The 14947-nt window shown below is 37.4% G+C and overlaps 2 protein-coding genes across 2 annotated transcripts; both read right to left on the minus strand.

Moving 5' to 3' along the window:
- Window positions 1–543: 543 nt before the first annotated feature.
- Window positions 544–6338, minus strand: LOC118454987 (transmembrane protein 272-like). The gene is made up of 5 exons (XM_035912483.2): window positions 6286–6338; window positions 2745–2876; window positions 2601–2651; window positions 1978–2133; window positions 544–1252 (listed from the first exon to the last, which is right to left on the minus strand). The coding sequence occupies exons 2-5, from the start codon at window positions 2800–2802 to the stop codon at window positions 1050–1052; spliced, it is 468 nt and encodes a 155-aa protein (XP_035768376.2). The 5' UTR covers window positions 2803–2876; window positions 6286–6338; the 3' UTR covers window positions 544–1049.
- Window positions 6339–8596: 2258 nt separating this feature from the next.
- LOC148104265 (transmembrane protein 272-like) lies at window positions 8597–10830 on the minus strand. The gene is made up of 5 exons (XM_087839335.1): window positions 10805–10830; window positions 10492–10561; window positions 10347–10397; window positions 10053–10211; window positions 8597–9128 (listed from the first exon to the last, which is right to left on the minus strand). The coding sequence occupies exons 2-5, from the start codon at window positions 10538–10540 to the stop codon at window positions 8830–8832; spliced, it is 558 nt and encodes a 185-aa protein (XP_087695461.1). The 5' UTR covers window positions 10541–10561; window positions 10805–10830; the 3' UTR covers window positions 8597–8829.
- Window positions 10831–14947: the final 4117 nt, after the last annotated feature.

Raw genomic sequence — 14947 nt, forward strand, 5'->3', positions numbered from 1 at the left:
GAACAGCTTTTTATGTTTTTTGTTTTAATTTATTTTTCAGATAAAAAAAATGAATAGCTTGGATATTCCTAAATTAAGAAGCTCACACATGGATTTCATTAAGCTATGATTTATATCACACAACATTTTTGTTTACATTCAGAAAACCTCAAACCTCTCAACAACAAAATGCTGGCACTGTTTTTGCAATAATCCTCTGCACGCACTAAAAAGATTGTCTAAGAAGTCAAACTTAAAAAAACAGTTTCATCTTAATGTAACATAACCGTTTAATGGACATTTTGACTGAATGCTTCTTGCTTTGTCTGCATGACTTCATCAAATCAATATTCTCCATATGTTCTCTTCTAGTTTCTGACAGTCCAACCTGACACTCTTATTCCTTTGGGAAACTCCAGGAGCTCTAAGTTTGTAACAACTTAACCAATAGTGGTAAAACACAGCAAACACCAAGCCTGACAAAAAATAAAAATATCATTTGAGTAGATTAATGAAATCATTTGAGAAGATTAAATGTAAAAACATTAATTGCTAAACCTCATTGTGATATTTCTCTAAAAGATCAATAGATTAAACACATGTTGCTGTAATATGTTTGCTAAAAGTACATAAGACATAAGGGTGAGTGAATACTTTTGCCAACATGCTGTACATGAGACACACACGAAAAACACTCACTACAGTTTTTCTCAATCACTTCTTCACAAAGGAAAGTCATTCTCACACCACTTTATGTACTGTTCAGTTTTATAACACAGTCACTAAAACAAATAAAACCTTTTTCAAATATGTCAAACTATGAGTCAGTCAATCACTTCAACTCTGTGATGAATGAATAAAAACCGTGTTGAAACAATTATATTAGGCATTAGGATATCAATGAAATGTATTACAAATTTGAGAAGTGCATTAAAAGTAGTGAGAATAACATTTCTGGTTTGATTTTGCACCAAAGTAATCAGTAAAAATCACAATACCACCAAACATGCTGATTGTGATCTGCTGTGTGTGCCTATGTTTTCATGTCAGCCATCTTTATTCTTTTCTTTTTATCTTTGCAGCAGAGCCTCATTATCATCAGCCTTTTTTTCCTTACAGCAGCAACAAATGTAAACGAGTGCAGCAAACAGCACGTAGGTCAGGATGATGCCCCAAAATGCAAACAGGTAGAGCGTTTTGTTGCAGTACGAATCCGTTTTTGTCGTGTTCTTGTTGTAGTTTGGTTCATAAATGGAGAAGATCGCCACATTACCTGTAGAAATAAAGTAAAAGAAAAGTAGTAATGTAGTAATGTATGGTTAGACTAAAAAACAGTGAAATAATGCTTTCATTTTCAAACTGAAAAAGATTTATTGTCATAACTTCGGTCACAAAAATCATTTTAGTCAGTGAATAAGAACATTAATTTCCAAATGCGATGTTTTAGCTCAGGACCAAGTCTTTATAGATTCTGTATCTGTTTAAAGTTACATGAAAAAATGTTTAAGCATTGAGAAAAGCTAATTTTCTGTGATAATTCTGGACAATTTTTATTTTCAAACCAATATCTGTGATTCTCAGATCCAAGTTGTTCCTCCCTCCACAAAATTCCTTTGCATTTAGATACTTTGCTTTGAAAGAACCTATAAAACTCATTTGCAGCTCCATATTTTTAGTAACTCTCTATATAATCCTGGCCTTAGCAAATAAAGGTTTGAATAGTAGGTGGGTGGAGCCTGAGATGATCATATTAAGGATATCCCCTCTCAGGAGCATCATACAGAGCCTAGAGTTGAAAAAGCTATCTGGATTTGATAGCAGTCAGAAGCATGAGCTTCTGGCTCACAGATATCACTTTCAAATACACTGACCTCAATTTTTGAAACTTTGTCCACATTTAATATCATGCACAGTTTGTAATATATTTGTGAACTGTAATACTTATAATCATAATTTTTCTTATGTTGTCCAAAACCGAGTATTGCTATTAATGCTTACCAGCAATGAACCAGCCAATGAAGAAAATGCTGGTTAACAAGAAACAGATCTTGTTGCACACCCCTATTGTTCCAAGTATCCCAATGACAGCCATGGGTCCACATAGATAAGTCGGGATGAAAGGTTCCCTTGGACAGTCCTGCCCATAGAGCCCACCTGTGGGGCACAAGGACAAAGTATGACCAGAACTGAGTACACTGCCTGATAGATTACTTGTTCCACTGCTCTGTTTTTTCTCAATAATTTTTTTGGTCTACTTTACACTGAGCACATCTATCGCTATACCCAATGAGATCCCAACAAATAAATTGTGAAGCAGTCTGTGTGTTTGTGTGACAGCTCGGGACATGCTAGATGCTTATATTTTATATAACTAATTAGCTTTACATTCATGCTGTAATGGACAAAGGCAAGTTCCCCATTATCATCACTACATAAATGCAATAATAATAAATGGACGTTTGTTCATATGGTTTTACGTTCATGTATGTTTGCTATTTCTTATGTCTTATTTTCCCTATTTTATTATTTCTATTGAAATAATGTGGGACACACTGTCTACAAACAGTCAATGCAACAGTGAAAGATGAATTTATTCTGAATGAGCTGCTTCTTTCACTTACCAACTGTCAATTGAGCCACGCCTAAGATGAAAAACATTCCCAAGATGCACGCTGAGGGAAGACGAACAAAACAGATGTTCACTCTCAAATGTTCACCAGCTGCAGACACTTTATATGTAAAAATTCTGCACAGCGGTGTCTTACCTGCTGCTTTTTTTTGACGTCCACAGACACAGTTTTGAGGTTCATCAGTCTCTGGCATTATGAGTAGATATAAAATTCACAGGCACAGACACAAAGTGAGCAGTGGCAGATGCTTTGGTTGAATTTATTTGTCTGATAAATGAAAAGACAAATCACAAAAAAAGGTTCATTACTCTATGAAAGAGAAATGCTAACCACCCATGTAGTCTTGCATGATGACTCAAAACATGACTATCCAGAGTTGGGACCAGGAAGCAGAGTTGCAGTCTTACACGCCTCTCTGCAGCTTCTCTCCTCCTGCTACCCCCCCAAAAACCCATCTCCATAGAGACTGTGTCTGCTTCCAAAAAGACAAAAAACAAACTAAAAACCAGCAACAAACAACTTAAACATTTACAAAGAAAGAATAATACAGTATCCACATCTGAACCAAAGAGTAAAACAGTGAAATGTGGATTATTAAATATTAGGTCTCTCTCCTCCAAGTCTCTGTTAGTACATGACTTAATAATTGATCAACAAATTGATTTACTCTGCCTTACAGAAACCTGGTTGCAGCAGGATGATTATGTTAGTTTAAATGAATCAACACCCCCGAGTCATTCTAACTACCAGAAATCTCGAAGCACAGGTCGAGGGGGCGGTGTGGCAGCAATTTTTCACACCAGTCTATTAATTAATGAAAGACCAAGACAGACTGTTAATTCATTTGAAAGCCTGATGCTTAGCATTGTCCACCCCAGCTGTGAAACTCAGAAACCAGTCTTACTTGTTATCATCTATCGTCCACCTGGGCCTTACACAGAGTTTCTGTCTGATTTCTCAGACTTTATATCTGATTTAGTTCTGAGCTCAGATAAAATAATTATTGTGGGTGATTTTAACATCCATGTTGATGCTAAAAATGACAGCCTCAACATGGCATTTAATCTGTTGTTAGACTCAATTGGTTTCTCTCAAAATGTAACAGAACCCACCCACCACTTTAATCACACTCTAGATCTCCTAAAGCAGATGACTCGTAATCTGGAGAGGAAATGGCGTGTCACAAATTTAGAGGATCATCATTTAGCCTGGAGAAATAGTTTGTTGCTTTATAAGAAAGCCCTCCGCAAAGCCAGAACAGCTTACTACTCATCACTGATTGAAGAAAATAAGAACAACCCCAGGTTTCTCTTCAGCACTGTAGCCAGGCTGACAAAAAGTCAGAGCTCTTTTGAGCCAACCATCCCTTTAACGTTAACTAGTGATGACTTCATGAACTTCTTCACAAATAAAATTTTTATCATTAGAGAAAAAATTACCAATAATCATCCCACAGATGTAATATTATCTACAGCTACTCTTAGTTCCATTGATGTTAAGTTAGACTCTTTTTCTCCAATTAATCTTTCTGAGTTAACTTCAATAATTACTTCCTCCAAACCATCAACGTGTCTTTTAGACCCCATTCCTACAAAACTGCTCAAAGAAGTCCTGCCATTGATTAATTCTTCGATCTTATATATGATCAACCTATCTCTAATAATCGGCTATGTACCACAGGCCTTCAAGGTGGCTGCAGTTAAACCTTTACTCAAAAAGCCATCTCTAGACCCAGCAGTCTTAGCTAATTATAGGCCAATCTCCAACCTTCCTTTCATATCAAAAATCCTTGAAAGAGTAGTTGTCAAACAGCTAACAGATCATCTGCAGAGGAATGGTTTATTTGAAGAGTTTCAGTCAGGTTTCAGAGTTCATCACAGCACAGAAACAGCTTTAGTGAAGGTTACAAATGATCTTCTTATGGCCTCTGACAGTGGACTCATCTCTGTGCTTGTCCTTCTTGACCTTAGTGCAGCATTCGATACTGTTGACCATAATATCCTATTAGAGCGATTAGAACATGCTGTAGGTATTACAGATATTGCACTGCAGTGGTTTGTATCATATCTATCTAATAGACTCCAATTTGTGCATGTAAATGGAGAGTCCTCTTCACACACTGAGGTTAATTATGGAGTTCCACAGGGTTCAGTGCTAGGACCAATTCTGTTTACATTATACATGCTTCCCCTAGGCAGCATCATTAGAAGACATAGCATACATTTTCACTGCTATGCAGATGACACCCAGCTCTATCTGTCCATGAAGCCAGATAACACACACCAATTAGTTAAACTGCAGGAATGTCTCAAAGACATAAAGACTTGGATGGCCACTAACTTTCTGCTTCTTAACTCAGATAAAACTGAGGTCATTGTACTCGGCGCTGAAAAGCTTAGAAATATGGTATCTAACCAGATTCTTACTCTGGATGGCATTACCTTGGCCTCCAGTAACACTGTGAGGAACCTTGGAGTCATTTTTGACCAGGATATGTCCTTCAACGCACATATTAAACAAATATGTAAGACTGCGTTCTTCCATTTGCGCAACATCTCTAAAATTAGAAATATCCTGTCTCAGAGTGACGCTGAAAAACTAGTTCATGCATTTATTACTTCCAGGCTGGACTACTGCAATTCATTATTATCAGGATGTCCAAAAAACTCACTGAAAAGCCTTCAGTTAATCCAAAATGCTGCAGCAAGAGTACTGACAGGGACTAGAAAGAGAGAGCATATTTCTCCTGTTTTGGCTTCCCTTCATTGGCTTCCTGTTAAATCCAGAATTGAATTCAAAATCCTGCTCCTCACATACAAGGTCTTAAATAATCAGGCCCCATCTTATCTTAATGACCTTGTAGTACCATATCACCCTATTAGAGCACTTCGCTCCCGCTCTGCAGGCCTACTTGTTGTTCCTAGAGTATTTAAAAGTAGAATGGGAGGGAGAGCCTTCAGTTTTCAGGCCCCTCTTCTGTGGAACCAGCTTCCAGTTTGGATTCGGGAGACAGACACTATCTCTACTTTTAAGATTAGGCTTAAAACTTTCCTTTTTGCTAAAGCATATAGTTAGGGCTGGACCAGGTGACCCTGAATCCTCCCTTAGTTATGCTGCAATAGATGTAGGCTGCCAGGGGATTCCCATGATGCATTGAGTTTTTCCTTTCCAGTCACCTTTCTCACTCACTATGTGTTAACAGACCTCTCTGTATTGAATCGTATCTGTTATTAATCTCTGTCTCTCTTCCACAGCATGTCTTTTATCCTGTCTTCCTTCTCTCACCCCAACCGGTCGCAGCAGATGGCCGCCCCTCCCTGAGCCTGGTTCTGCCGGAGGTTTCTTCCTGTTAAAAGGGAGTTTTTCCTTCCCACTGTCGCCAAAGTGCTTGCTCATAGGGGGTCATATGATTGTTGGGCTTTTCTCTGTATCTATGAAGCGCCTTGAGGCGACATTTGTTGTGATTTGGCGCTATATAAATAAAATTGAATTGAATTGAATTGAATTGAATGACTGAAGCATCTGAACAAAGATGTTTAAAAGCAAATTTAACAATCCAGGTCACAAAAAATACACAAAAACACTTAAACCTGTGGTAAAAACAATGAAACTAAATGTGACTGTGTGAGAGATCACATTTAGATAGTATATTCTGCCCTATGAGACAAATTCTCACCTGTTTTTGTTTTCACAATGACTTCCTTTCTTGAAGGGAGAGAAAAAGGCTTTTGCTGAAGAACATGCATATAGTGAGTGATATATATATATATATATATACATGGTGGGCATGTGGTCAAACAGCGCTTGTTTCAACTTCCTTTTTGAGTGTTTATTTCCGTTTAATGCTCAGTTGCTTTATGTTCCTTTTTTCATTACGGTGATATGTATTCAGACTTTTCTGGATTGCAACAGTTTGTAAGCGTGAGTACAAAATCTGCCCATCTAAATTTAATCACACACATGAAAACGGTGGAAGATTTGGGAACGATTTGCTTGATTTGCTCTCTGTGTTTTAGTTATTTGTTTGGCTTTTTTAAATGAATACTGATGAAAATGACACACCACTAAAAGCATAAAAGCATATGTCACGATTGCCTTATTGCAATTCTCACAGCAGAAAGGTCATAATAAGCACTCTTAATGGTGTTCCCAAACCAGTATTGCATTTCCACACCTACATGAGCCTTTCTCATTGTTTTTATACACACTTTTACTGTAACTATGCTTCACTACTAAAGATATTTATTACTGTGCTATCCCAGCAGGGTATCTGATCACTGGCGCAGGGTAGCTGATAGCCCTTGTTCTTCCAGTTCAGCTGACTCCTCAGGACTTGCCTGACCCTCTGCAGGTACTTGGTGGTTGCAGCTTTCCTAGCATGGTTCATGGTTCCCATTAGACCGTGGGACTTGTAGCTGTCATTGATGTCTGCAATTTCACCTTCTGGTAGTTTGATTCCCTCATTTCTGACTCTCTTCTCTCTCTTCGTTACCATCCGACTATGTCTGAATGACATTCCGGTGTCACAGCTGTAGATCCTTGTCATGTGGATCAGTGAACGGACGTCTCATTCAGTCCTGTCATACAGCTTGATGTCATGCATGCAGAGGGGGCGACTGATGATTGCTCTGTAGTTGGCATTCGTAACCAGTCTTGTTCTATTGTCATAATGTCCCCTGGCAATGGTTTATTCTCCTGAGAGAGAGATTGCTCCTTGTTTATAATGAAGTCTTTCATATTCTCATTGCTTCTCCACATACTTCACTACTAAAGATATTTGCTTACTGTGTTAATAGATTTCTCAGTTAAATGCTTTGAAATGCAGCGGAAAGCTGATTCGATTATTTGGATTACTGCAATGAGCAGTAGAACAGGCGTACCTAATAAAGTGGATGCTGAATGTATGTAGCGTGACTTTACTGAACAGTACAGTGGTTGGCGCTGTGTTCTCAGATTGTTTATTTTTTCTTTGTTTTTTTGGTGCATATAGTTTAATTTGACTCTTTTGCTTTTCTTCATTTTATTAATTTTGTAAAGTTTAAAAAAAATCCTTCACATTTAATTTTTGTTTCTGAAAAATTATTTACTTCCCCTGTAAGAAAAACTGACAAAACCAAAGAGCAAACCAACCAGCAGCATCATCTGCTTTCAGTTTCACGAGTCAGTTCTTATTTCCTTGCTAATGTTTCCAGACTGATAGTAAAAAGGTGAAGTGTGTGGGTGTGAAAAGCTGGCACAGCATGTTACGTGCCACAACAGATAGTTTCTATAAGCTCCCATCAAACTATATACAGAAACACTATTTTACACACGTTTATTCAGCTTTTACACAGTCTTAGATAGTTATTCTTTAAATTTTTGTGGTGTTTCTTGGTATCATCTCTGAACAAACGGGTACATTTCAAACAGGCCAAACTTTAAGGATAAAATCACTGTTCTGAATTTTGAATATTTTTGAGGTTAAGGGCACTTCTCACTCATTTTTGCCGTTCTGAATTCCACTGTCTTTTTAAATTGTTTAAAAATGTATTGAGCAATTTACTTCGGTCTTTCAGGGGGGAAAATTCACACTAATGAGTGTATGATCTGTATGCATCAAATATGAAATATGAAAACTGAAGAAGATACAATAAGGCTAATAAAAAAACAGCATGTTATTCTTATTTTCTTTTATTTACAAGTAAATAAAACACAACTCACAGATGGATTTTATTAACATACATAAAAATTACATCATATACACTTTTCAAAGGAAAGAGGGTTAAATAAAAAGATGAGACATAAATCATTAATTGTAATTTTACATGGTAACTGCAAAGGTTTCATGTTGCCATATTAACCAAGATAAAATACTGGGCGATAAGCTCCAAATGTACATAAAACACAGATAACAATAATGATTAATCAATAATATTGATCAATTGTATGCTTATCTTTTCTGATTAATCTTATAGTTGGATCAGGTGATCCTTATCTTCCCTTAGTTATGCTGCAATAAGCCAAGGATGCTTGCGGGATTCCCGAGATTAAGTTAAAAAGGGAGTTTTTCCTTCCCACTCTCGCCAAGTGTTTGATCATAAGGGGTCGTGTCTTGTTGGGGTTTCTTTTTAGTATTGTGGGGTCTTTATGATGCAGAGCACTTTAAGCTGTTTTTACTATTGTTGTGAATTGGCTGTTTATAAGTTAAAGTAATTGAATTATGATTTCGATTCAGTCATGTTTAGGTTGCTCTTGAAATTGAGACCTCATGTCTCAATGAGATTTGCCTTTGAAAAAAGTAAACTATAAACATTGCATTATTTTGGTTATCCCCAAGCAGCGTTTGAGTCTCATTATCATCACTTTCTATCAGAAAATAAACAGCTAAAGAATAAGAGCAAACAAGAACAGCTAACAGGACAAAGGCCAGGTTGGTGGTCCAAAATGCAAACAGGTAGAGCGTCTTGTCGCAGTAATGATCGGGGTCTTTAGTGTTCTTGTTGTAGTCAGGTTGATAAACGGAGTAGATGCGAATGGTACCTGGAGAAATATAAAGAAATCAGTTAAGAAAGCTTGATCATGATTGGCTACCGTCATGGTCTTTGTGCAGGAGGCAGGAAAAGAAGACACAAATGCGCACACACACGGGGTACGACATATGAGGGTACGACAAGACGATAGACGATAGACGCAGACACTAAATACAAGTGGTGAACAAGACCAAGAGGAAACAGCTGGGAGACACAGCTGACATGTCTTTTTTGAGGTGGGCAAAACAGGACATTACGCACCCCGACGGGAGACTGTCAAAATAAAACAGGAAGCAGAAAAGCAGATTTGACACAGCGACGTGGACACGACAGGTTTGGGGAGGCACAAAAACAGACCATGGAGCACAGAGACAAGAGTGACAAAGAAGAAATGGAACAGAGGGAGCATGGAATCAATTATTCAATTATTTATTTCTATTTAGTTTCAAAGCTCTTCTTCTTAAAAGCTGCACCAGTGAATTTCAGGCACTTGAAAGCAGCAGAAAACAACACATCACAGTTTGTGAATTATGACTCTTCTTTTGTATTATCATTCATTACAGCCTGAAGCCTGACCTTCAGTCATATTAATCTCATGAAGATTATTTGCATCTACAATAACTTTATTATTTAAAACTGTGATCATGTAAAAGGAAATAAGAGTGATGGAAACTCCTTACACTTCCAGCAAGCACAAAGCAGCAATAGGGATATTTGTCCACTTGTTCATTTCACCGCTTCTTATATTAGGTCTGCTTTAACTTTAGTTTTGGTTCTTATTTGACTCTTGTGAAATCTCCTGGTTTTTCTAGAGAAATATGGATTTTTTTTTGTTTGTTTGTTGTTGTGTTGTTTCTTTTTTATGCTATGCAGGCTGTGTGTAATATTTCTCAGTACTGCACTGTTAAGAAACTGTATAATTTAAAGCGCTTACCCATGATGAACCACATAAAGACAATGGCGATGGATGCAGACCAAAGGATGATACCACACCACCTCTTAGACCACAGCCAGAACACGGCTATGAATCCATAACCAGACAGATAGACGGGGATGAAGGGGTCGATTCGACAATCATTAATGTGCACCAACCCTGCAAACCACAAGTATGAAAATAAAGAGGGTCAAGTGGTTATTACATAATTTTGGTTATTTCATTTTTTAAACATTGTTTTCATAAAATATATTTAAATGAAAGCGATCTGAATTTGGAGCGTCTGTCACTTACCTGTGATCGCCTGAAGAAAAAACATGATGTGATAAACCAGCAAGGTGCAAGCTGAAGGAAGGCAGACACAAAGTGATTTCAGTCACAAATGACTCCAAGCCCCACCCGCAGACGTGTGCAAAAACATTTTAAATCATTCTCTCACCTATTGTTTGACATATCCAGGTGAAATAAGGTCTTTCACTCTCTGGCATTATGACTAGTTATAAATGGACCTACAAAGACACAACCAGGGCTGTGAGACATGCTCAAGCTGTCTATATGTCCGGTAAAAGAAACGATAAGTCTAGAATAAGTATGACAAATTACAAACAGTTATTCGTTAGTCTGTGAAAATGAAATGATAGTGAACATACAGCATGTCAAAAATCTGACTAGAATAACAAATGGATATAAATGTATATCAAATAGTTATCAAATAAACCTTTAATGTATTAAGTGATTGGATTAAGGCCTACCTGTTTGCACGACTGACAGGTCTTTGTCTTTGAAGAGAATGGTTTCACAAGAACTTGGCAATATATAGTGCAGTCAAATTGAAAGTGTTGCTGTCTAAACTTCCTTTTACAGTGACTTTCACTTTAATACTTGTCCTTCATCCATATTCCTTAAAGAACAACACCCCAAACTGTTTTTGGTATTGTTGGTTCTGTGCAGCAAATGTCAAACAGTTCAAAATTCCAGGATAATTCCTCCTACTTTAGGTACATTTTCATTTTATTGAAAAAGAGTATTACTTTCATAATCATTTTACAGCGGGAAGTTACTTTTTACAGCTTTAAAACTAATTACTATGATTGTTTTTGGAACAAGCTATAAACCAAAATAATCACAATTACATACATAAATACACAAAAATTATGTGCACATTATGATTTTACAATGACAAATGTTAGCAGATAATTGCCTACCGTTTCATCACCGTCCTTTGAGCTCTATATTTGGTCTTCACCACCCCAACCAATTCAGATACTAACTTTAAAACTGAGGGCTGGAATATAAAAACAATACAACTAAAAGCACTGAGTGATGATTCTTTGTGGCTTCATCGTTGTGGGTGATCTCTTTCATATTTCTTTTCTATCTATTGTTTATATATTTCGGTTTGATGAACCGGCTTTAAATAATCGTGTAAACTTTTAGCAAACATGGAAACTACAGGGAAGTGAACCAGATAACATGCAGACATTAAAATAAACTTTTTTTGCTCTTGGTAAAAGTATGGTCTGTATGGTTTTCTTTCTGATTTAAGCTGGAACTGATTTAAACTGGCACTCCATTGAAGTGGACGAGTATAAATGAAGACAAAATGTTACTCATTGTTTGAACTCAGGAAGGAACCACACAAACAGACATGGATAAATTTAAAGATATCAAACATACAGGCAGAAACAGGCATTACTAAAATAATGAACTCTACTTTAGTTCAAAATTCCAGGATAATTCCTCCTACTTTAGGTACATTTTCATTTTATTGTGAGTATGACTGAAAACTGCATGAAATCTGTCTTTTTTTTCTGGATTACAGTTACTGTTTTTGAAATTTAAAAAAAATGATAAGTGACGAGCAGACATCAGCAAAGATACACAGATACCATGACAGAGACTAAGGCAAAGTTTGGAGTCATTGTGATAGTGTGCATCACTGGAAACACAAGACTGAAACCAGTGGCAACGTTCGCCCTGACAGAGGTGGAGTTTGGATGGTAATATCTGTCAGCTTTGGTGTGCTGTTTGTGCCAGAGTGACTAACACAACCACACTGGCTGACTTACAAAGAAGGAGACGCCAACAGTAGGTTTGTATACCAAACTCTACTTTTTAGGGTACCAACCGTCTGTACTAATAAATCAGTGTCAGAGAAGTGAGCAGCGATCTTCGGATGTGTTGAAGACCAACAAACAAAGATGGCAAGACAACGGCGGTGAGCTACAAGTTGTCTCATGCATGTTTAAACTTTTCATAACTTGACAACGCTCTCAGAAAATAACCATGGCAACACATCAAACCTGCTAAAACACCTGGTCAATCAGAAAATATATCTAAAACCTGAAGAGTGTACAATAGTTGAGCCTGAAATCCAAATTCACTGACAGAGCTGCAGCTAGCATCAGCAATGGAGGATGATGATGAAACACGAGACATCAGCAGCTTCATCTTCTTCAGGTCATCAGGCACTAACTGAGCATTTTTACACTGGGTGCACTCAGATTTCTTATTGGCATGTTACAGTAAATAAACCTTATGTGACATGGCCCATCTGTTGAGAAGTTTTTATTCATTTTGCCAAACAAAATTTGAAATTTTTGACACAAGTTTGAATTTATTATTCAAAATTGCTGTGAAGGAATTTATTATTCCTTCGCAGCAACATCTTTCATTGGCAGATGTGATATTTCCCACAGGTGAGCTCTTTGAGAGATCACTAAAAGTTTTTTTAATGTATTAAACTAAAGAAATTAAGCCGACTTTTTGACTTTCAAATATTGGGATCTGCTACCCAAAGAAGTAAGCACCATCAGAGCTTAACGGCTATTAACCAGCTACCCTCACACCACATCTGGTGAAGGTGCTGGAGTGGCTACACCACCCAAGACTCCAGGTGAAAACATCTCTGATGCTCTGCAGGACAAATCTGTCAGTGGATGATGCAATCATCTGCTTGTTACTAGAGTTATTGATCACCTTTGATTCCTCAAATACGTTTAACTAGATTCAGCTGCTGCTACTTAGAGGAGGACAACAGGAAGTGTCAGTAAACACGTGCACCATCTCATGGATTACTGATTATCTGACAGACTGGACACAGTATGTGAGGCTGGGCAGAGCGCTCGCTGGTTTGGTGATGTGCAGTAAGAGCTGCGATCCTTAAACGTGTGCAGCAAAGTGATGTTGATTTTCCATCAGTCAGCTGTGGTGAGCACAGCATACTTTACTGTGGTCTGCTGGGGGATCAGCACTGGAGCTGGATAAACTGATCAGGAAGGAGTAATGATGTTTAATTTTATTCTTATCAGTAGTAGCAGTACATTTCAAGTACAGTAACTGCAGCCATGATGAAGGCTGGTGTGATGAATAAAATAAAATAAAATAAAATAAAATAAAATAAATGCTTGAAATCAAAAGGGAGGCATTAAGGATTGTGTGATTAGAGGAATTAGGGGGACATCTAGTGGTCTTTGAATGTTATTGCAGTCAGTTCTTTGCTGGACTTGAAGAAAAATGTGCATGCTGTCTAGAAGTCAGATTTGAGTTCTTTTTGTTCTGCACATTTATTTATTTATTTGTTTATTTTTATTTCTATTTTTTGTAGGTGTTGCTATGATTGCACGTAAAATACCCCAAAAACTGGTGGATAGAGTCCTATATGTGACATCACTGTAACCAGTGTTTCTAAGAGGAATCTGCAATCAGTCACTCCTTCAGCTAAATCCTAACTTTGTCATCGAGAGGATTATTTTCTATTTCTCAGTTACTTGTTCATTTAGTCTGTTCATTTAGCAACAGAAAATATTGCACCAGTTCTTCAAACAGCTCAGTACAGAAGAAGACGATTATGAGACCACAAAGGAACATATAGATGGGGATGAGTGGCGCCTTGGACAGTCATTAATGTGCACAAATCCTACAAACACGAAAATGACAAGTGTCAAGTTGCTGTTCCACAGTTCAATATTTCATGTCATTTCAATTTTCAAATTTTATTTCCAACACATTAAATGAATGTAAATAAATTCAGTCTGATTATAGTGCCTCTCTCACTTACCAACTATCCCCTGAACAACAAACATGATGAAGAACATCATGGAGATCAAATCTGACGGACAGCAGATACGATATGGTTTCATTCACAAATGACACCATGCAGCAGCAGCAGATGTGTGCACACCTGTTCAAAATCACTTTCTTACTTATTGGTTGAGGTATGCAAGTGTGTTGAGGTCTATCACTCTCTGGCATCATGACGAGCGAAGCCTACAGAGACACAAAGGAAGCTGTGAGACATTCTCAAGTTGTCTGTATATGTCAGGTAAATCAAAGATAAGAGTGTCAGAAGGATGGCAAATCAGAAAATGCGAAGTGTGTGAAAGTATTACTTAACATACAAATCAAGCTTAAATGTGTTATGTGATAGCATTAAGTAGTCTGTTGAAGCCCTACCTGTCTGTGTGCCGTCTGTGAAGCAAAGAGAAGAATGATTTCCTGAGAACTTGGTAATATTTATTGTGGGTATGTGTGAAAGTGTTGTTGTCTAAGCTTCCTGTTACAGTGTCTTTCACTTTAACATTTGCTCTCATTTTTTATTGTTTTGGCTTTTTAGCCTGTAGTTTTGATAGGTGAGTAAAGTAGGCAGGAAAATGTGGGGAATGACATGTAGTGAACACCCGGTACAGACTTGCACCCAAGACCCCACAGTAGCCTTTTCACATAGGGGTTGACTGCTGAACCCAGTGAGAGACGCTGGCACCGTTTGAAACTAAATTTAAAAAAACTCATTTGAAGAACTGGAACATGAATAAAGGAAGAACCCTCAGTTTGGGGGTTGATGTGATTTATCACTTATTTATTTTTAATGTAATTTAAATGTTTAGGTTTTCTTC

Source organism: Neolamprologus brichardi, chromosome 3 (genome assembly GCF_056152115.1).
Source record: "Neolamprologus brichardi isolate AB-2024 chromosome 3, ASM5615211v1, whole genome shotgun sequence".
NCBI lineage: Eukaryota > Metazoa > Chordata > Actinopteri > Cichliformes > Cichlidae > Neolamprologus > Neolamprologus brichardi.

Coding starts and splice junctions, on each gene's coding strand:
- LOC148104265 (XM_087839335.1), bottom strand. CDS start 10,540: ATGCCAGAGAGTGAAAGACCTTATTTCACCTGGATATGTCAAACAATA. Junction 10,398..10,491: donor CTGGATATGTCAAACAATAG/GTGAGAGAATGA, acceptor GCCTTCCTTCAG/CTTGCACCTTGCTGGTTTAT. Junction 9,129..10,052: donor CTTTATGTGGTTCATCATGG/GTAAGCGCTTTA, acceptor ATATTTCTCCAG/GTACCATTCGCATCTACTCC.
- LOC118454987 (XM_035912483.2), bottom strand. CDS start 2,802: ATGCCAGAGACTGATGAACCTCAAAACTGTGTCTGTGGACGTCAAAAA. Junction 2,134..2,600: donor CGTGGCTCAATTGACAGTTG/GTAAGTGAAAGA, acceptor TGTGCCCCACAG/GTGGGCTCTATGGGCAGGAC. Junction 1,253..1,977: donor CATTGGCTGGTTCATTGCTG/GTAAGCATTAAT, acceptor TTATTTCTACAG/GTAATGTGGCGATCTTCTCC.